This window comes from Hordeum vulgare, chromosome 7H (assembly GCF_904849725.1).
Source record: "Hordeum vulgare subsp. vulgare chromosome 7H, MorexV3_pseudomolecules_assembly, whole genome shotgun sequence".
Taxonomy (NCBI): domain Eukaryota; kingdom Viridiplantae; phylum Streptophyta; class Magnoliopsida; order Poales; family Poaceae; genus Hordeum; species Hordeum vulgare.
The window spans coordinates 576,544,843-576,567,935 of record NC_058524.1 but is presented as its reverse complement, the minus strand read 5'-3'; the positions used below and the strand labels follow the sequence as shown (position 1 = coordinate 576,567,935).

Genomic DNA, 23,093 nt, shown 5'->3' with positions numbered 1-23,093 from the left:
GCGCGTCCGCCTCCTCGCGCGCGGCATCGTGAGCGGATGGGAGGCCTCCGTCCAGGACGACGTCGCCGAGGTCCCGCCAGCCACGCCCATGAACAAGCTGGAGAACGTCGCCAAGGTCACACCAGCCATGCCCATCAAGAAGCTGCCGCAGTCCAAGGCGGCCGTCGGCCAGCATCAGGACATCTCCGTCAACCCTAACGCGGAGACGAAGCGACCTCCCAAGAAGGCGTCCGATCCTGCCGCCGGCTTTGTCGACGGTGACCGTGCTGTGCTCAGCTGGGAGGACAAGATGGAAGCCGCGAAGCGAAAGCTCCGCCAAGGTTACCAGGAAGCAGAGGACGCGAAACGGCGGCGCAGGACGCAGTTGGTGCCGACGCCCAAGATGATGCAGCCCGCGTCTCAGATGCAGCCAATCAGGAGGCGCACCAGCTCCATGGTCAAGAAGACCTTCGCGGTCAGGACGCAGCTTCACATGGCTTAGGGCTCTAGTCAAGACTCGAACACGGCATACTGGAGTTGTAACACTACTGCACTGCAGTGCAGTTGCTCGTATGCATGTTTTGATGCATGTGATCGGAAGAAGTTGATTAATTGAAAGTAAGATTTAGTGTTACAAATCGCATGTGTTGATGTATGTGAATTGTGATCGGAAGAAGTTGATTAATTGAAAGCAAGATTTAGTGTTACAAATCGCATGTTTTGATGTATGTGAATTGTGATCGGAAGAAGTTTATTAATTGAAAGCAAGATTTAGTGTTACAAATCTCTGAAATCTGCAAAGAACTTGGAAAGAAATTGCTCGTCGTGTTGGGAAAGATGTAATTCTGCACGCATCTGAGCAATAAACAAAACTCTCCTTTTACAATTTTGAGTTCTCATATCCATGTTCCGAATAATTCTCCTCTTGTTGTAAGACAGACTGTCATACTCATATACATTCATAAAAAGATAAATCCTTTTCTGAGGTTTGCAAGTTGGATTGTACTCAACACAGGTTGCATAAAAAGCAGCAGCAAAATCTGGGCTAGCGCATATCAGCTTTTCCCTTCTTCTGTTTACAGCAAGGTATTTTAATTTTAATGCAGAAAAGGCTATTTTACAAAGAACAAAATGCAAGCTCGTGCCATCTTATCTTTCATGTAGAAGTAATATTTACAAGTGTACATGATTCCCCTTCTATACATGACGTGGCGGCAATGTTCGCATTCCAACCCCCGCAGATCAAGAGAGCCAATCATCGCACTCCATGGTCACCACTGATAAACAAGGGCACAGAGATCCACAAGTACATCTCGTTATCCTTTTCTATCACCAAACGGTCCGCGATACCTGGGCTTCAAACTAGAGACGCAGTGTCCCACCATAATGTTGAGTGATGGAATCCTACAAAAAGGATGAAACAGTTACTGGGACGGACTTCCACTTGATCGGTTTGACAAGTTTGTGGACAAAAATGTCTAGAATCTGAATTGCTGGGTCGATGTGTCTACTAGCATCCACCTTGCAAACTTATGCATATGCAGCGCAATTTACTCAAATTTCAAAATGTAGGGGACCTTTATTAAAACTTAAACTGAAACAACTAAAAACTTTATAATCAGAACAAAGATGAAGGTGGACAAATCCCTGGTTCCATCTAAAAACTAAGGTGGTTTATCCCTCAAGTTTGAGAAAGCCAAAAGTGATGAAGCAAAGGACTCGAAGGTCAACCATAACAAGTACAGAGGTAAATCCTAACAATGTCGTCCACGACCCAAATGATGATAACTGAACATGTAAATTTTACCTGCAGTAAAGGAAGAACGCTATTGTGCAATTCCAGAAAAAGCTCAGATGCTGACGAGAACCTACAATGGGAAAGTTCAGTGATTAACAATAAGAACCTGGTTTCATGAGGGAGACTAACTACAACATTTATACCAATTCATCTTCACCAAGTATGCACATCTTGATTTGCAACAATTTCCCAACAAATCCATATCTAATAATGGTTAAATGACTATGATTTACCATTTTTTTTCTCAAACACTACGCTTTACCTTTTCAAAAGAAGAAAACATTTGTACAGCTCTTCAATATCAGAATCAACTTTCAGGTGTATATACTCTGTAAGAAGAACAGAGAGTCGGGAGAGTGTGTCGTTCCATTCTTCGCCACCTAAGGTAGGACACAGAGGGAGGAGGGAAGCAGCATGCTCCAAAATTGAAGATAAAGGTTGACAGGAGATAGAATTTGCATGTTGCTGTGCAATAGCTTTCAAGAGTAGGGAACTGCTAACTCTGAACTGTTCGACCCATTTCTCAGAATTTCCTGGCAGAACACAGATCACTGGATTTTTTGGATCATCAGTTCCTCCATTCTTCAGAGATTTATTTTCAGTAGCATTTGAAATGTGGCGTGTAGGATCTATTGACCTATGTAATGGAAGCACATTGAACAAATCAGCCTTGACATCCTCGGGTAATTCCTGCAAAACTGTGAAGTCTGCCTGGCTTAGAGAATTAGGCATGAAATCAAGCCGTGTTACACTTTCCGTATCAATCAATTCATTGGCTCTTGAGCACGAAGCATGGGCAGTTTGAACTTCCTCGTCTGACGGCCCCTATGGGAATAATGGCAACAATTAGAATACTCGAGGAGTGGTTTAAAATAGGAATAACAGAGTAGCAGATTTGACTAGTGCTTCCACTTTGTTTCCAGTTTTAGTTTACTGATCATCTCACCTTAATATTATTCCACCTTTCCAAATGCATGGAGTCAGTGCGCTCCCCATATTGGGGCAACCTTGCATTACTAACAGGTACAGAGTTCTGGTTGACGGCAGGTAAAACACGAGATTTTGAATTGCTTTCCTTGCCTTCATTGTTGTTTCTCCTACCCAGAAAACCATGCAATTCTCCCTTGTACATGTCATTCATTTCAGATATTATCTCTGGAGGAAGGTTCTTGAGGACCTCCAAATCAAGTTCGGATAGTGGTGGCAACTCAACAGCATGAACTCTGGTAGACCTACCACTTGTAAGGTTCACCTTTGACGACTGGGATTTAACACCTGTAAATAATGGTCTGGAGCTTCCGAGATTTCGAACCTCACTGGTTCCTACAAGATCTTTCGCAAGTCAAAATCTTTTAAACAGATCCGTAGAATGAAAAATTTGCAAATTCAACACTAAGTAAGCATGTAAAGCAACATCAAAATAATGCATTTGCTACACGATGGAAAACGACACTTCCATATGATAAACAGAAATGCCCAATACCTGCATCATCACTGTTCCCAAGAAAGCAGGTTCTCTCACTGCCCTGCTTCTTGAGCTTCTCAGATGATGAACCAAGCCATGATTTAAGCATATTTCCTTGTGGTGCTTCATTAAAAATAAAAAATATAAGGAAATAAGCATTAGTAAAACCAGGTAAGCAACAGGGAAAGAAGAACATGAAGCACGCTTATCATTTGGAAGAAATTTATCAGCATTGCAACCTGGAGATAGTATTTGAACTGCTTTGTCAATGTTATTTTAGCACAAATCATTTGAGACGTACTGGGGCAAGCTATCATAAGGGTGGTGGAGGAGATAAACGTTATTGACTTATTGCATTAGTGCCCTGAAAGGAATCTTTGATACTTGTCTTATAACTCTTAAAACCAATACTACCAGAGAGTACCTTGAGAAAACATTGTTAAATAAGCACTGTGCCTTCTTGCCGTTCTAATACACAACAACACGCATTTAGAAACGTGTTAAGAGAATAAAGTAGTTACATAAACAGTGCAGCAACATGTATACCGTGCCCAAAAGGGTGTTAAGGAATTAAATAGTTAGAAGATACCTCCCCGAACTAAATCTGCATGCTCAAGCTTCGACATTTTTAGTCCAACTCCCCTAACTTCCTTCACATCTAGAAAATGGCATTACAGAACTTAGTCATCAACAAAGTAACCGCAAAAAAAGGCTACTTAAACAGACTCATATGGCAGTGTACAGCAGTGTATATAAGATATGAGGAGAATATATCGAACTTACCAACATGCAAAGCTGCAAACAATTGCCTTGCAATTCTCTGAAGGGTGACTAAATTGTCAGTTGCACCTGTGATCTTTGAAACAGCAAAGGAGAAGAAAGGAAGGTAAAATAGTAGCGATCAAATAAATCACATGGTGCAAAATACAATAGCAGGCACATATGCAATAAGAACTGATTGTCAAATCCTTGCCGAAAATGGTCAACATTACAACACAATGAGACAGAATAGCAAGTTCAAAACAGAAAGACCAAAGAAAACTAAGACTAGAATACAATGACACAACTCTATATACTCAAATGTACTATTTAACCCTTACCGTGGTAGAACGACTCATGGTTTCGCAGTCACCACACCCCATAAATTTTAGTGGTTCTCCAGCTCCTTTCCTTCTTGTTTTCACCTTCAAGGCAGAACATATGGTTATGAACCTTTGACGGTTTGACCAACTGGCGAGAAATGGAGAGAAGCACGTAGAGTCAGCCCAAAGAACCTTAAGGGTAATAGTACGGCCCTGTAGTCCACATCCTTGTAAGCGTAAAGAAACCTCCTTGCTGAGGTTGACTAGAAAATTATCAGCCTGCGAATAAACATAAAAATATCAAACACGAAAAGGTGCAGAATTGAAATATTACACAGGAGAAAAATATAAAAAGGGCATACATCTTTATTCTCATTAAATCTGACTCCCCAATTGACTTCGGCACCCACAGATTTTGTTTCCTGTATTATTTGGGTGCCAAATAAGTTTAAATATATCAGATTATTCAATTCCAAAAGAAAAATACTACCAAAAAATAGTGCCAGTTAGGTATCAGTGATAAATAAAATCGAACTTTGAATCCCGATAAGAAGAATGTGCCCATGTCAACAGCTAACGCAATTCTAAAGAAGAAACAACTAGTCCCTCCTTCCGGAAATACTTGTCGAAGGAATGAATGTATCTAGATGTATTTTAGTTCTAAATACATCCATTTTAATCAATTTTTGCAACAAGTAATTCCGGACGGAGGGAGTATTATTTTTGGAGACCATGGTAGTCCTAGCATGTCTTATTGTGCCCGCTATCTCAAGCTATTAGTGAAGCAATGCCATATGACACAGTTGTATTTACATTATAAATAATCCATTTATGCAGGAGGCACATGTTAGAGTTATAATATAAGTCATGTACCCTTTTGTATTTATCCCAATATATAAGGGGTTTCCTGCATATAGTCCATCGCCTGTACGTGTATATATACTGGCCAATGGCCTCATGGGAATACAAGTTGCTTATTCCTAACATGGTATTACAGCTAGGTTAACTTTCGCACGCCGCAACTCGTGTTGTTGATCCGCTCCTCCTCGTCGTTGGATCCCGTCCAGATCGAGGCGCCGCTGTCCCTCTCGTCTCGTGGCTCACCAAATCGATCCCTCCACTGGGCGTGCCAGCGCCGCTGTTCCCTCGGTGCCGTTGTCCCTCTCGTCCCGTGGTTCCCCAGATCGACCGAGCCGCTGTTCCCTCGAGCCAGATCGAGGCTTCCCAGGCCGCTGTTCCCCTCCAGTAGCCGCGGTTCCCAGGTGCCGCTGTTCCCTCGAGCCAGATTGAGGCTTCCCAGGCAGATCGCGGCTGTTCTCTCCGCGTCAGCCGGATCGAGCAGCCCCTCCTGCCGCCGCCACGAATCCGGATCGAGGGCCGCTGAAGATCCACACGCCGCCTTGCCTCGGATCGAATACTGATTTCCTTCCCCTCCAAAAAAAAAGGAAAAAAGGAAGAAAAAAAATGTCTGCTTCATCCGGCTACGCTGCTGGTCCTCGTTGTCCGGTGATCTTTGATGGCACTAATTACACCGAGTTCATTGGCTTCATGCGCATTCACATGCGTGGCATCCGCCTATCCTCCCTTCGATCGCTTGATTCTCCTGTTCATGTCCTCACCGCTGATGGTACTCCCCTTCCTGTCGTTACTAGAGGCACTCTTACCACTCCTTATTCTGTTCCAGATATTGCTCATGTTCCTCGACTTACCATGAATCTGTTTTCCGCTGGTCAACTTGTTGATTCTGGTTGTCGTGTCATCCTTGACCTTGACTCTTGTTCTGTCCAGGACCGTCGCACGCACACTCTGGTTGGGGCTGGTCCTCGCCGCCGTGATTCTGAGGGTCTTTGGGAGCTGGACTGGCTTCATGTTCCTTCCGCTGCCCGCTCTATCGCCAGTTCTTCCGCTTTGGTCGCCTCGGCTACCGGTTCCTTCCAGCAGTGGCATCATCGACTTGGTCATCTTTGTGGTTCTCGTTTGTCGTCGTTAGTTCGTCGAGGTCTTCTGGGGTCTGTCTCAGGAGATGCCTCTTTAGAGTGTCAGGGTTGTCGTCTTGGCAAACAGATTCAGTTACCATATCCACATAGTGAGTCAGTGTCTAAGCGTCCTTTTGATTTAGTTCATTCGGATGTATGGGGTCCGGCTCCCTTCGCTTCGAAAGGGGGTCATAAATACTATATTATTTTCATAGATGACTTCTCTCGTTACACATGGCTTTATTTCATGACTTCTCATAGTGAGGTGTTGTCCATTTATTTGTTGCCATGGTTCATACTCAGTTCTCTTCTCCCATTCGTGTGTTCCGTGCTGACTCCGCTGGCGAGTATATCTCTAAGATGTTGCGTGGTGTTCTTGCTGAGCAAGGGACTCTCTCTCAATTCTCTTGTCCTGGTGCTCACGCTCAGAATGGCGTGGCTGAGCGCAAGCATCGTCATCTTCTTGAGACAGCTCGTGCATTGATGATTGCTGCCTCTCTCCCACCTCATTTTTGGGCTGAGGTCGTCTCCACCTCCACCTATCTCATCAATTTCCAGCCTTCCGCTGCCCTACAGGATGGTGTTCCTTTCGAGCGTCTTTTTGATCGTTCTCCCGATTATTTGATGCTTCGCTTGTTTGGTTGTGTTTGCTATGTTCTTCTTGCCCCCCGCGAACGCACCAAACTGACCGCTCAGTCTGTTGAGTGTGTCTTCTTAGGCTATAATGATGAGCATGAGGGCTATCGTTGTTGGGGTCCTATCGGTCGTCGGATGCGTATCTCTCGGGATGTGACTTTCGATGAGTCTCGTCCCTTCTACCCACGCCCATCTTCCTCGACTTTGGAGGATATCTCTTTCCTCACTTTTCCTGGCACACCTATCACACCCGTCGAGCCTTTGCCTATTCGCTCCGCTCCCTCTGCTTCTCCACCTCCAGTCGATTTGTCGCCACCATCTTCCACGGTCTCCTCGTCTAGCATGTCACCGGATTCTACACCTTCATCTCCGGTGACTTCTTCGTCGCCACTCCCCGATTCTACATTGGCGATGCCTCCTTCCATTGTTCCATCTTTTCCTCAGTGTTACACTCGTCGTTCACGTTCCGTGGATGCCTCTGTGGATGTGTTATCCTCCTCGTCTCAGCCTACTTATGGCTTGCGTTCTCGTCCTCGTCCACCTGTTGATCGTTTTGGATTTTCCACCGCTGATGCTGCTGTTCTTGAGCCGACTACTTATCATCATGATGTTGTTCATCCTGAATGGCAGTTTGCGATGGCAGAGGAGATTGCTGCTCTTGAACGCACTGGTACGTGGGATCTTGTTTCCCTTCCTCCCGAAGTCCGTCCCATCACTTGTAAGTGGGTCTACAAGGTTAAGACTCGCTCCGATGGTTCTCTTAAGCGTCACAAAGCTCGTCTTGTGGCTCGTGGTTTTCAGCAGGAGCATGGTCGTGATTATGACGAGACGTTTGCTCCTGTGGCTCATATGACCACTGTTCATACACTTCTTGCCGTGGCCTCTACACGCCACTGGTCTATCTCTCAGCTTGATGTTAAGAATGCTTTTCTTAATGGTGAGCTGCATGAGGAGGTGTACATGCAGCCACCACCTAGGTATTTTGTTCCTGATGGCATGGTATGTCGTCTTCGTCGCTCTCTCTATGGCCTTAAGCAAGCCCCCCGCGCCTGGTTTGAGCGTTTTGCCTCTGTGGTGACTGCCGCTGGTTTTTCACCCAGTGTTCATGATCCAGCATTGTTCATTCACCTTTCTCCTCGTGGTCAAACTCTTCTTCTACTCTATGTTGATGACATGGTCATCACTGGGGATGACCCCGAGTATATTGCTTTTGTTAAAGCCCGCCTTAATGAGCAGTTCCTTATGTCTGATCTTGGACCTCTTCGCTACTTTCTTGGGATTGAAGTTTCTTCTACCTCTGATGGCTTCTTTATATCTCAGGAAAAGTATATCCATGATCTTCTTGCTCATGCTGCTCTTACTGATGAGCGCATTGTTGAGACTCCTATGGAGCTCAATGTTCACCTCTCTGCTACTGATGGTGATCCCCTGCCTGACCCGACGCGTTACCGTCATCTTGTTGGCAGTCTTGTTTATCTAGCTGTCACTCGTCCGGATATCTCTTATCCGATACATATTCTGAGTCAGTTCGTCTCTGCTCCCACATCGGTTCACTATAGTCATCTCCTCCGTGTTCTTCGATATCTTCGGGGCACGATCTCTCACCGTCTATTCTTTCCTTGCTCCAGTTCTTTACAGCTTCAGGCCTATTCGGATGCTACGTGGACTAGTGATCCTTCAGATCGCCGTTCACTTTCTGCTTACTGTGTTTTTCTTGGTGGTTCTCTCATTGCCTGGAAGACGAAGAAACAGATTGCAGTTTCCCGTTCGAGTGCAGAGGCTGAGTTGCGAGCGATGGCTCTTTTGACGGCAGAGGTGACTTGGTTACGGTGGTTACTTCAGGATTTCGGTGTTTCTGTCACTACACCGACTCTGCTCTTATCTGACAGTACAGGTGCTATTAGCATTGCGCGCGATCCTGTGAAGCATGAGCTCACCAAGCATATTGGTGTTGATGCTTTCTATGTGCGCGTTGTTGTGCAGGATCAGGTTGTTGCTCTTCAGTATGTGTCTTCCGAGTTACAGTTGTCGGATTTCCTGACGAAGGCCCAGACTAGAGCACAACATGGCTTTTATCTCTCCAAACTCAGTGTTGTTCATCCACCATGAGTTTGAGGGGGGTGTTAGAGTTATAATATAAGTCATGTACCCTTTTGTATTTATCCCAATATATAAGGGGTTTCCTGCATATAGTCCATCGCGTGTACGTGTATATATACTGGCCTATGGCCTCATGGGAATACAAGTTGCTTATTTCTAACAGCACATAATACTGTAAAGTAAAATAAATAATATTTACATTATATTTGATTTCCCTTATGACTTTTGTATCCAATAGAAGCAATCGATAAGAGAAGGAACATTAGGACATTTTGTACATCTGTAAGAAAAAATTATCTTCAGCATTTTAGACATGCACGAAATTAGCAATATTAATCTGAATTCACACTGAAGGCATGCATCCTTGACGTAATTAATTATCCAAAAGACAGGACACGTACGAAACAAAAACAGTTCTTAGATTTTTTTTGAATAAAACAGTTCTTAGAATTTCAGGAGGGTTGTTGTTCCTGATGGATAAGTCTATGTACTAGGGTCTTTGTGGGGCTGCAGCACATGCTCTTTGTGGCTGTTCGGATAGAATCCTTGACCATCAAGGACTGACAATTAGGATAGCATCTTAGACTAGCATCTTAGCATATGCTTGGCTGGCTAGCAGCCTATAAATATGTATCCCCAACCCCTCAGGTTAGCATGGCATTGTGTGAGAAATAAACCAACGAAAATTGTCCCAACTCTCCTAGTGTCATCCACAACCATCAATGCTCAGGCTGAAAGGTCTAACAAGTGGTATCAGAGCCTCGTTATCTTGCACCCTGAGCATTTCCTGCTCACCTCTCTCACCGGGAGCTGAGCAGCCCAAGCCGGTAGCAGCAGTTGCTCCGACTGCCCCTGGTAACCTCCCTCCCTCCGGACTGTCAAGCAACAGCTCGTCAGTAGCAGCCTCTTCTTCACGCAACAGCCCCCCTGCAGCAAGCCATGTCTGCAGGTCGCTCTCAGCACACGGCTACCTCGAGCACGCGGCGTCGGCAGGAGGCCGAACGCCCCGTGGCAGAGGAGCGTGAGCGAGCAGCTACAGCAGTCGCTGTTGCGGTAGCAAGGGCGTCGAGGTTGGCTGTGGCGGAGCTGGCAGCAGCCAGAGCGGAGGTAGAAGTTGTTAGGAAAGCAACTTATGTTTATTGAAGGCCCAAGGGGCATATATATATTACACAAGACTTGAGGTGCAAGCAAAGTAAACATAGACTAATAAGGACTCCTAGACTAATACTAATAGACTAATAATGACTCCTAGACTCCTAGACTAATACTAATACTTCCTAACACCCCCCTCAAATGCAAAGCGTATGCAATAGCATTGCATTTGAAGAAGTGTAATACTAAAAAAAAAACAATGATAATCCAAATCCGCGTCTTGAGAGTGTCGTCGTAGCATGAAGAGTCTTCAAAACTTGTCGAGTCGCCGAAGGAGAGAACGAAGAGATGGCACATCAGAGGTAGACACCGCATCACTTGAAGATACAACATAAGTATCAAGAGAAGATGGGTTGTCAAAAGAAGATGGCACATCAAGAGGAAGACACCGAAGAGATGGCACATCAGAAGAAGACAACGCATCACTTGAAGATACAACATAAGTATCAACAGAAGATGGGTTGTCAAAAGAAGATGGCACATCAAGAGAATAAAGCATTGTGCAGAAAATCATAGTCCACGACAACCGCCGGCGAAAGAAGCTCGGCGGATAAGGCACGATGGACGTAGATCGACAATGCAAAAGAAGTCCAGAAAATCCTATAGAAAACAACAAGGGCAAATAGGCCACAAAAGTTGCATAGAAAGGATCAGGACCAAAGAAAAGGCTGACGGACAAAGGTATGGTGGACTCGCATGGCATGAGAAAACACAAAATATTAACGGATTTGGTGGACGCAGCGGGAAAAAAAACTGAAAAGCATATATGAAACTAGATGCGGTAGCAGAAGAAGAGAACCATGACGGAAAACAGCAGACTAGCAGCAGCAGGCCAAGTGCCCACGTACAGATGGAATCACACGCACACAGAATCAGGCAACAGCACCAGCTAGCTGCAGTACGTAGAGCAGCCGAACGAGGAGAGCAACACGTGAGCAGCCACAATAGGCTGGAGGAGCAGGAGCTGTCTGGGCCAGCAACAGGGAGGTTGAGCAGCGTGGAGGTGGATGGCAGGCACGGCCATGTTAGGAAAGCAACAACACCTGTACTAGATGCTTGTCCGTTGCCTATAATCCTGTTGGAGACGAGACACCGCGATCTGCTGGAAGATCCGGCTGGAAGCGGTGGAACACGGCGGCCGGCGACGGAATCCGATTGAAGATCACGAGAGACGGTGGCCGGCGACGGGATCCGGCTGGAGGACAGCAGATCGAGCCCAACGGCCAGATCGCGAGCACAGCTGACGGGACGCCTGCGAATCTGAACAAAGCAGCCAGGGAGTCAACGGAGCAGAAGCACGGCTGACGGGAAGGAGCCTGCTGCGATCTGGATTCAATCGGGGTGATGGATTCAGCAGGACGAGACGGGATCCAGCGACGGGAACGGGAATTATTTTTTTTGGATCGTGAGGACGAGTTGCGGCGTCCGGAGACCTAAACCTAGGTTCTAATACCATGTTAGGAAAGCAACTTATGTTTATTGAAGGCCCAAGGGGCATATATATATTACACAAGACTTGAGGTGCAAGCAAAGTAAACATAGACTAATAAGGACTCCTAAACTAATACTAATAGACTAATAATGACTCCTAGACTCCTAGACTAATACTAATACTTCCTAACAGAAGCAGCAGGAGCGGCGAAGGCAGCACGTGAGGCTACGGCGGATGTCAAGGCACTCCGCGGCGGCTCCGGCAGCTCCATCGCCGCGGCACGCATCGGCAGCGACTGTGCTTGCAAGTCCACACTGCAGGCACTTCGTAAGGAGTGGGAGAGCCTAGCCTTCAAGCCAGGTGAGGACGTTGATGACTTTGCTCCCCGTCTCAACACTCTGCTGCAGAAGATGGTGAAGTTCGACGATGCCACTTACACCGAGGAGAGAGCTGTCGAGAAGCTTTTTCGGTGCATCCCCGAGAAGTACAAGCAAATGGCTCGCTCGATCGAGTCTTTGTTGGACCTCTCCACGATGACGATTGAGGAGGCGATAGGCCGCCTCAAGGTCATCAACACCGACAAGCCACAGCATCTCTCGGGGCCCATCACCACCGGCGGGAAGCTGCTCCTATCTCGGGAGCAGTGGGATGCCGGCCTCGGTGACAGGAAGAAGGGGGAGCCTTCTTCCACGACAGGTGGCCACAGGCGCGGCAAGCAACGCAAAGCACAAAGAGGCCCCCCGGGCAAGGCACAAGGACGTGCCGAAGGTGACGCACGCGGAGGCGCCAAGGACGGCGCCGCTGGCAAGCCCAAGCCGGCACAGGACAACAGTTGCCACAACTGTGGCCGGCTTGCCCATTGGGCCAATGAGTGTCGGCAGCCACGACACGGCCAGGCTCACGTCGCTCAGGCGGAGGAGGAGGAGACGGCTCTGTTCATGGCGCAAAGCATCGAGCTACCTTCAGCGACACCAGCCGCAAAGGCTCTCCTCCACCTCGACGAGCCAAAAACGCACGCTCTTCTCGGCGATGGATCCGAGAAGGACAAGACTGCGGGGTGGTGCCTCGATACCGGCGCCACCCACCACATGACCGGTCAAAGGGAATTCTTCACCGAGCTCGACTCCGACGCGCGAGGCTCCGTCAAGTTTGGGGATGCCTCTGCTGTGGAAATTAAGGGCGTCAGCTCCGTCATCTTCACCACCAAGACGGGAGAGCACCGGCTGCTCACCGGTGTCTATTACATCCCCGCGCTAAGGAACTCCATCATCAGCTTGGGACAGCTGGATGAGAACGGCTCACGCGTGCTGATTGAGCATGGGGTCCTACGCATCTGGGATCGCCAGCGTCGCCTTCTCGCCAAGGTACCCGGAGGTGAAAATTGTCCTTGATGTGCAGGTGGCACAACCGATCTGTCTCGCTGTCCGTCGGGACGACGAGGCGTGGCAATGGCATGAGCGCTTTGGGCACCTTCATTTCGAGGCCCTGAAGCGTCTAAGTGCCAAGGAGATGGTGCGAGGCCTGCCATGCCTCGACCATGTGGAGCAGTACTGCGACATCTGCGTGTTGACGAAGCAGAGACGACTCCCCTTTCCCCGGCGGGCGAGTTTCCGGGCCAAGGAGAGGCTGGAGCTCGTGCACAGAGATCTGTGCGGCCCGGTGACACCAGTCACACCAGGAGGTCGACAATACTTCCTGCTGCTCGTCGACGACCTCTCTCCCTACATGTGGGTGATGGTCCTCAGCGGTAAGGGAGAGGCGGCGGACGCCATCAGGCGCGCGCAGGTTGCTGTGGAGGCGGAGAGCGGTCGCAAACTGCGCGTGCTGCGCACTGACAACAGCGGCGAATTCACGGCGGCTGAATTCGCGTCGTACGACGCTGATGAGGGCATCCAGCGCCACTACTCCGCGTCGTACAGCCCGCAGCAGAACGGCATCGTCGAGCGGCGCAACCAAACGGTTGTGGGGATGGCTCAGTATCTCAAGCAGAGAGGGATGCCGGCTGTTTTCTGGGGAGAGGCGGTGCTAACGGCCGTCTACATCCTCAACCGCTCGCCTACTAAGGCACTCGACGGCAGGACGCCGTACAAGGCCTAGCATGGGCGGAAGCCGGCGGTATCCCACTTGCGGATCTTTGGCTGCCTTGCGTTCGCCAAGGAGCTCGGCCACATCGGCAAGCTCGACGACAGGAGTACTCCGGGAGTCTTCATCGGCTACACGGAGGACTCAAAGGCCTACCGCATCCTCGAACCAAAGACACAGCGTGTGCGCACGGCGCGAGACGTCGTGTTCAACAAAGGGCGAGGGTGGAAATGGGACAAGGCGGTGGACGACGGCTCGACGCCGACGTATGACGACTTCATTGTCGAGTACGTCCACTTCAAGGAAGCCGGGGGAGCAAGCAGCTCCTCTTCGCCGAGCACGTCTACCCCAGCCCCAAAACTCCAACCCCGGTGCCTGCTACACCAATAGCACCACAACCGGCGACGCCGCATACTCCAGCCCCGGCAGTCACCACTCCGGGCTCGACTTCATCAGCACCAGCTCACGCAGAGCACAGCCCGATGAAGCGAACCGCTGCGATACCGTACGATGGATAATCTACTCGTCGACTAGCCGGTGTCGGGACTGGTGCCACGCGACCTGGAGGCGCAGCTACAACTCGTGTGTGAGGACGGCGAACCTCGGTCCTTTGCAGAGGCCGAGAGAGACGCGGCATGGCGCACCGCGATGCAGTTGGAGATGGATGCGGTCGAGCAGAACTGCACCTGGGAGCTCGCTGACCTCCCTCGTGGTCACCGCGCAATCACCCTTACGTGGGTGTTCAAGCTGAAGAGGGATGGAGCCGGCGCCATGATCAAGCACAAGGCTCGCTTGGTGGCCCGAGGCTTCTTGCAGCAGGAAGGAGTCGACTTCGACGACGCTTTCGCTCCCGTGGCACGGATGGAGTCCGTGTGACTTCTCCTTGCGCTAGCTGCCCAGGAGGGCTGGCATGTCCATCACATGGATGTCAAGTCGGCATTCCTCAACGGCGACTTGAAGGAGGAAGTCTACGTGCATCGGCCGCCGGGATTTGCGATCCCTGGCCAGAAGGGCAAGGTACTCCGCCTGCGTAAGGCTCTCTATGGCCTACGGCAGGCACCTAGAGCGTGGAACGCCAAGCTGGACTCCACGCTAAAGAAGATGGGCTTCGAGCAAAGACCGCATGAGGCGGTCGTCTACCGACGGGGCAGTGGAGGAAATGCCCTGCTGGTGGGCGTTGCTGGTGGGCGTCTATGTTGACGACTTGGTGATCACCGGCATCAAGGATGCAGAGGTGGCGGCGTTCAAGGAAGACATGAAGGCCACCTTCCAGATGAGTGATCTGGGTTCCTCTCCTTCTATCTAGGGATCGAGGTGCACCACGATCACTCCGGGATTGCGCTTCGACAGTTCGCCTACGCCAAGCGCATCGTTGAGCTAGCTGGGCTCACCGACTGCCACCCAGCTCTCACTCCGATGGAGAGGCTGAAACTGAGCCGCGACAGCACGACGGAGAAAGTGGACGCTACGCAGTACCGACGCCTTGTGGGGAACCTTCGCTACCTCGCCCACACACGGCCGGACTTGGCATTCTCCGTCGGCTATGTCAGTCGGTTCATGGAGCGACCGACGACGGAGCACCAGCAGGCAGTGAAGAGGATCATCCGCTACGTGGCGGGGACCCTCGACCACGGCCTCCACTACCCTAGGTGTCGGGGGCGGCACACTTCGTCAGGTACAGCGACAGCAACCACACCGACGACATCGACACCAGCAAGAGCACGAGCGGGATCCTCTTCTTCCTCGGCAAGTGTCTCGTGAGCTGGCAATCGGTCAAGCAGCAGGTGGTGGCCCTGTCCAGCTGTGAGGTCTAGTACATAGCGGCCTCCACCGCCAGCACTCAGGCGCTCTGGCTTGCTCGACTGCTTGGTGATCTCCTCGTCCGAGACACCAGAACGGTGCAGCTCCTGGTGGACAACAAGTCCGCCCTGGCCCTGGCAAAGAACCCCGTTTTCCACGAACGGAGCAAGCACATCCGACTGAGGTATCGCTTCATCCGAAGTTGTCTGGAAGAAGGGAGCATCGAGGCAAGCTACATCAACACCACGGACCAGCTAGCAGACCTGCTCACCAAGCCTCTTGGGAGGATCAAGTTCCTCAAACTCTGCTCCAGGATCGGGATGATTCGACTCTCCCACAAGACGACGTACAAGACTTAGGGGGAGAATGATGGATAAGTCTATGTACTAGGGTCTTTGTGGGGCTGCAGCACATGCTCTTTGTGGCTGTTAGGATAGAATCCTTGACCATCAAGGACTGGCAGTTAGGATAGCATCTTAGACTAGCATCTTAGCAGCATCTTAGACTAGCATCTTAGCATATGCTTGGCTGGCTAGCAGCCTATAAATATGTATCCCAACCCCTCAGGTTGGCATGGCATTGTGTGAGAAATAAACCAACGAAAATTGTCCCAACTCTCCTAGTGTCATCCACAGCCATCAATGCCCAGGCTGAAAGGTCTAACAGTTCCTTGTATTCACAAGGCATAATTCCTGTCTACGAAATCAATTTGGGAGAAAACAACAAAATAAATGAAGTTAGTTTGAGGGGTTTGCAACAATGAGTTAACAGTGTGCCGTTTCAAGATATCATTCTTAGATATACAACCTTATCACAAAACTGGCATCAAATTTGCATGTCTCCCTGCAAGAAAATTACGACCTTGACAATACAGGTGCAGGTTCTCACAACAGAAAGTTAACTAGGATGCTTCTACCTGAACAAATTCAACAACTGAATGATCAATTCCTCTGCAATAGTTCCATAGCATATTACTGATCTTTTTTCCGAAGTCCTTATGGAGAGCATCCTACAAAAGAAGTGATTGCACGGTAGTAAAGTTAATTGAATGAAATCAGTAAAGAAACCATATGTAGAAAGCTCCAAATCACAGATATGGTAATGCGAAATATAATCTTTAGGTAGCAGATCCTAGATAAACTGATAAATAGTTTCTCGTTAAAACTGTAAAAGATGGAACAACTGATATTCATTCGATTCCACATTCATAAATTTAGTCAAACATGGTACCAAACTTGTAAAAATAAGGATCACTTGACTGTGCCCCTGTCAGTTTCCTTGTGAAGAGAAGGGACAATATACAAAAGTTACACAGATACGATGTTGACAAACCTTTGAAATGTTGCGAAGCTGACCACAGTGTTCAACTTCTTTGCTTTTCAGTTTATCAGAAACAGTATAACCAATGCCTGGAAGTGCTTTGACAGGGAGGGTACTCAAATAATCATCAACCTGGAACAACGTTGCTCTTAGACAAAACAATAGTTGATTAAGCAAGTCAAAAGAAACTGTGCCATGATGACCAAAGCAAATACTTGCACTAATTAAATGTCTCGAACCTATGATGGTATAGGTGTATAGGCATCGCAGTCTGCTATCTGATACGCCGGATGGGGCAGTGTTTTTAAGAGATCATTTATTTTTGCCATTTCCCTTTAGAATTACAGACTTATTTGGACCTATGATGGTATTTTCCATCTTTATTAATAATATGGCTGCATGCATCAATTGATGCAGAGGCCGGGGGCTTTCCTCCTATTCCAAAAAAAAATGTCTTGAATTATATTGAACTGTATGCAAAGACTAAAGTAAAATCAGTAACCTGAAGTTGTGAAGCAGATCAGAAATATTTTGCACAAACGATTTACATGGCACACAGTTACAGACTCTCAAGATTGTTCTCTTTTTCTTTTTTTTTTGGGAGCAACTGGCAGGAGCGCTGCCTTTTCATTAAGGAGGAAATATTTACAGGTTGGCATGTTAAAATGTGACATGCCGGAAACCCCACAAGATTGTTCATTTATCTCATACTCTCCAGCTGAATAGCCATTAGCATATTACAGTGTAGTTACATCTAATATACCCATAAACAAATTACAAGTGAAATTTTCTAAACAACAGAACATGCACTTTCTTAGTCAACAAGCTTGTGTAGTTGACTACACAGTTGTAATCAACTTTGATGGCTCGTTTTTGAAGTGCCAGAAATATGTAAGAAACAGGGCAATTCCTTCATATTCCTACAAAATTGTTGTTCTAAACAGGAACTCATTTAAACTAACCTGGTACATGGAATGGAACTATCTTACAAATCTAAGGATGGACGCGATTAACATGGACGCATACCTTCTCAGATGAAATAAATAACTGCCCATTCGGCTTTGCAGATCTGGTGGCTAATCGGGCTAGGAGCCTGTTTTCAGCAATACCTGCACTGGCAGTGCATTTCGTTGTACCAAAAATCTCATTTCGCATTCTCTCTGTAACTTCCTCTGGATTATCGTGTGAGCATTCCGTCATATCCAAAAAAGCTTCATCACAGCTCAATGCCTAAATAACTTTGTTAGACTTCTGGATGCAAGTGTGGCAATCCCAGTGCCAGGATTGTATCGACATGAATACATGCTGAGTAATCATGGGATAATACAGTACAAACCTGAACCTTGGTGCAATATTTATGCAAAATACCATAGAATTGGTCCGCAACCTACAATAGTTCCATACCAACATGTCAATTATAACAAAAGGCAGTGTCGGGACAAAAGTTGAAGGTGAACTGACCATCATAGCAAACTATATACCTCCCCATATGCATCAAAGTTATAAGGAACAACCGTTAGGTGAGGGCACCGAGCTTTGGCATCTCTGACAAACATGCCAGCCTTTATCCCTGGAACCCACGAAAGAAGACACATAAGTACTCAGATGTGTCCATAGTAACAAGATTTTAAGCTCCGGTCATGATATCCAATAAAAAATAAAAGCACCATAGTTTCGTGCAGGGTAGTTTGCAGATGATATTTCTGCAGTTCCTTTAGGATTGTCAGAATGACAAACTGCTACTGGCTTATCTTGCAGCTCTGGCCTATTTCTGATGACGACCGATACAAAAAAGCAATCCTGGAATTGCAGGGAAAATGAGTAAAATGTCAAGATAACAACTATGACGCAGATAGCTCTGGCATACGTCTGACAACAGCAGATACCAAAATACAGTAATGAATCTGCAGAAACGTTATGCCCAGGATCAAAATAAGCAACTGAGAAAATGTTGATCTTCAATCTTCTGTGAGTATTAAGTAAACTACTGACTAAAATGTGTAGCTTGGAGCCTTGGATTGAAGTTTCAAGGATCTAATTTGCTGCTTACCTGCTAGTCTATGTGGATGAAAAAAAAAATCATGGAATCCAATGACATGGAGAACTACTCCATGGTTAGCTGTATTTACCTCTTTTTCAGCACATTCCTCTCAAAACATGGTGTGTCTTTCACAAGGAGAATTTCAATTTACCACGTTATTCATTATTATATTTAAAAACCAAATTGCAAAACTTTGACTGGTCACTGATCAGGGATTCCTAACTCACAAGCATGGCATAATTAAACCTGGATTCTAAAGGTCACAAATTGATATGCCTAATTATACAGCTAAATATAGTGCAAAGCAAAAACAAAATCTTCATGACCAAATTCAGCATTATAGAAGTGCAATTTGTTTGTGCAGCTAGCAAAAAGGATGACATGTTAACAAGATTACCATATCAATATGAATGATTGTTTTCTTCGTCCCTGAATGATCATTGTTGCCCTTACTGCTTTTGGCTCCAGGTAAATTTGAGAAGCGCTTGCGGTAGCGATTTCGCCAAGTCCCAATGAAATGCAGTCGAGAATGCTACGGTGCCAAATAAAGTCATTGTAAAAAAAAGTGTGGCAAAAAATTGCAACATCACAGTTATGATAAGATATCTGATATTCTAATGAAATAGAAGCAGCAAAGCATTTCAGTAATTGCAAGCTTCAAATTTTATTAATGAAACCTCAAACCACACCTTCATATACACTTACTGCTCACAATATTGCATTCTGTCCAATCCTTACCAACACAAGAACAGGATTTGGACATAAACGTTATTCCTTTAAAAGAGAATATTTTCGACTCCAGTGGCAATGCCTTGAATAGTGTAACAATTATCAAAAACAATTTTAAATCACAGCATGCCAAGAATAGTGTAACAATTATGAAAACAATTTTAAACCACAGCATGCCAAGAATAGTATAATGATTATGAAAACAGAACATCGATTATGCTAAATTGTTTCAGTAACATGCCTTGAAATAATTCTCTACAAAATTAGGATCTGTCAGGGTTGAATGTGACCGGCTAGAAGATTTAGCTGTATCTTTCTCCAATGAACCAATTGGCAAATGGCTGCCCACAGAGCCTGTACCGCATACATCTGAACACCTTGAAGTAGCATCAGGAGACTGAGCCACATGAAGTTCAGCATCCATGTCATTATCCATACTTTCTGAAAATGCGATTTGACAGGCATTATCATCCTCATCCACTGCAATATCTTCACCATCTCGTTTTTCAAATGTTGAAACTCCATGTTCATCTGAGGATAGTGAGTCCTCTGCTACCTCCACATTCATTAATGGAACTCCATGTTCATCTGAGGATAGTGAGTCCTCTGCTACCTCCATATTCATTACTGGAACTCCATGTTCATCTGAGGATAGTGAGTCCTCTGCTACCTCCACATTCAGTAATGGCCCTTCCTGTTCACAAGACTCGGTTTGATCACGTGATCCCTCCTGACCAGAAGAAGTTTGGAACTCAGGGTCTTTGTTTTCATCATTTTGATTGCCCTGATACTGTATTCCATTTTGTTTCCCCGAAAAGAAAGCAGAAAGCTTCATCTGCTTTCGGCTTGAAGAATTATGCTGACTTATTTGATATGGAACCCCTAAATGAAAAAGAAGAAAACAGAAACATAATTACATAGAAGAACAAATGAGGTAATACAAACTATAGGCGTCATAAAAAAATCAGACTATAAATGTGCTCTACAGAATTAACATTGTGTTCAATTAACAAATTTTGCTAATTGTGCTAGCACCTGCTATTTATTGGGAAATATGGCTGCCTGTTCATCATAGATTAAAATTTCGAACAAAAGGAATTTGCTAATTGCATTTGCACCACAGCTAAGGGAAGATGTGCACGTAAGTAACTAGGCAAAACTGTAGGATCTTCACGATTTAACATAGTTCTGGATTTCTAGCGAATAGACGACCGTGCAGGGCTGCCTATCTTAAGCTTAAAACAACGTTTCCAGGAATAGTTCGTTCATTAGAGAAAAATAATACAATAATTTAGCAAAGTACCCTCTATTTCATCACAGGCATTGTTTGAGTTCCTGTACACTGAAGCAACTCACAACTCAACCAAACCTATTACTCCCTCCGTTCCTAAATATAAGTCTTTCTAGAGGTTTCAATAGTGGATTACATACGGATGTGTATAGACATATTTTAAAATGTAGATTCACTCATTTTGCTCCGTATGTAGACGACTAGTGAAGTCTCTTAAAAGACTTATATTTAGGAACGGAGGGAGTAGTATACAAAGAAAGAAAAAACTAGCAACATGGTTTAACTGAACACTTAGGCCTCGTTTGGTTAAGGGGGATTGTGGAGGTTTTGAGAGGGAGGGATTTCACGGGATTGGGTGAATCCCTTTGTTTCACCCAATCCTCTCAAATCCCCGGGGTTTTGCTTCCACTAGTCCCCCGAGGAGGGTTTTAAAACACATGGATAGAAAGGGATTGAAGGGGAACGGAGGGGATTGGGCTAAGCAAACCCCTCCTACCAAATGGGCGCGCGAGGATTTGTGGGGTTTCTGGACCCCCCAGGGATTTTCCTCTCAAACCCTCCCCAATCCCCCTTAACCAAACGAGGCCTTAAGGGAAAGCTACAACGATAAAGCAGATCATTCAGCACTAACAGGCTTGTTACAAAAAAGGAAGGAGGAAAGGAAGTACAGCTGAGGAGCCGGTTCTCTGCAAGGGAATCCACCACCCACCCCGGCTTCACAACAGGAAGCCCCTTACTGAATGCTCTGGATTAAGCAGCAACAATATCAGGGACAACCCACATAAAAAATGGCATGGTTATTACGCGCATCCGTAGACAGGCACAGAAAGTGAACCTCCATTTGTATTACCTCATATTCCGCATTTTGCTCTCCGGGAGGTGCGTGCAGATGATGTGCGTCACCGTGTGCCTCGAGAAGTAGTTGACGAACCGGCCTCCGTTATTCAGCATAATCTCCTTCAGCTCCTGCCAATCCCCAAACAATAATAAGATTGGAACAAATCGACATAGCATCCACTGATGAAGCTACAACAAAATCAGACGGCTACAGTATGAGCCGGCGGCGAGCGGTGGGGCACCTGGCTAGAGGGGACGGTGAACCCGTCGACGAAGATGGAGACGCCCGCGAACAGGGCCCCGGGCGCCGCGGCGGCGGAGGTGGAGGCGTCGGCGTCGAACTGCGCGGAGAGCTTGCTGTTCTTCGCGGACATGTAGCTCCCGAAGTCGGCGAACGGGGAGGAGGCGAAGGCGCGGCGAGGGTTCTGGGCCGGGGCGGGGGCGGGGGCGGGGGCTGAGTCGGGGTTGGAAATGGAAAGCGATGTGCCGGGATCATCGTCGCCCCTCGCCCGCTTCTGTCCGGACGAGGAGGCCAGCGGCCTCGCCGGCGGCGAGGGGCGGCGGCCGGAGGAGGAGCTCATGGCGGGAGGAAGGGGCGATTGAGGCGGGGAATTTTCGGGAGCGCGCGAGCCGAATAGCGGGGCGGTCGAAAGTGAACCGGTGCGGTGGATTGGGTCTGCCGCTGTGTGCGGCAAATTTCCGTGTTTTGACTCTTCTGTAAAAGTTTAGCCGGATCATATATATATACTCCCTCCGTTCATAAATATAAGACCTTTTAAAGATTACATTATAAACTATATACGGATATACTTAGACATATTTTAGAGTGTAGATTCATTTATTTTGCTTTGTATGTAGTCTGTTGGTGAAATCTCTAAAAGGTCTTATATTTTGAAATGGAGGGAGTATTATTTAATTTTTTTCATACGGTTGGGTCCATGACTACAGATATAACACTCTATCTTTAAGGTCAATTTATCCACATTAGCGCAGGGCACACTCTACCGTCATAAAGGTTGGCGGTCGTCTGTGCAACCATTCCGCTCGGCACCTCAACGGTAGGTGAGCACATGCATTGTACTCCCTCTGTATCTTAATACTTGTAGTTGAAGAGAATTAATCTAGTTCTCCGCAACTACAGATATTTGGATACAGAGGGAGTATCTGATACTTAGATTTTTTTATTTTTGCGGTAGGACGTGCATCCTAATGCCAGGTGTCTCGGCGATAGGCTGGTATACGTTACCGTCATCGATCCTGATAGTAGGAAAAGGGTCGGATCCTGAAATACTTTTGAACGGGGTCATGTTCTGAAATTTCGTACTGCATCCGTACGCGGGCAGGGATGCAGTGCGGACACGGATGATAGAGGG

The 23,093-nt window shown here is 47.0% G+C and overlaps 1 protein-coding gene across 3 annotated transcripts; it reads right to left on the bottom strand.

Moving 5' to 3' along the window:
• Positions 1 to 937: 937 nt before the first annotated feature.
• Positions 938 to 22,393, bottom strand: LOC123409889 (DNA repair protein REV1). 3 transcript variants are annotated; one of them, XM_045102761.1, is made up of 21 exons: positions 21,963 to 22,393; positions 21,734 to 21,849; positions 21,552 to 21,628; positions 19,834 to 20,474; positions 19,261 to 19,395; positions 18,490 to 18,622; positions 18,304 to 18,392; positions 18,159 to 18,209; positions 17,849 to 18,052; positions 16,835 to 16,954; positions 16,419 to 16,511; positions 4,687 to 4,746; positions 4,517 to 4,603; positions 4,343 to 4,426; positions 4,026 to 4,098; positions 3,832 to 3,900; positions 3,261 to 3,365; positions 2,724 to 3,109; positions 2,040 to 2,602; positions 1,787 to 1,847; positions 938 to 1,383 (listed from the first exon to the last, which is right to left on the bottom strand). In XM_045102761.1, exons 1-21 carry the CDS (start codon positions 22,299 to 22,301, stop codon positions 1,342 to 1,344), a joined length of 3,528 nt encoding a protein of 1,175 aa, XP_044958696.1. In that variant the 5' UTR covers positions 22,302 to 22,393; the 3' UTR covers positions 938 to 1,341. The 3 variants fall into 3 exon arrangements, with proteins under 3 accessions (XP_044958696.1, XP_044958697.1, XP_044958698.1); XM_045102762.1 differs by having other exon boundaries at positions 2,724 to 3,100; XM_045102763.1 differs by lacking the exon at positions 4,687 to 4,746.
• Between the last annotated feature and the right edge of the window lie 700 nt (positions 22,394 to 23,093).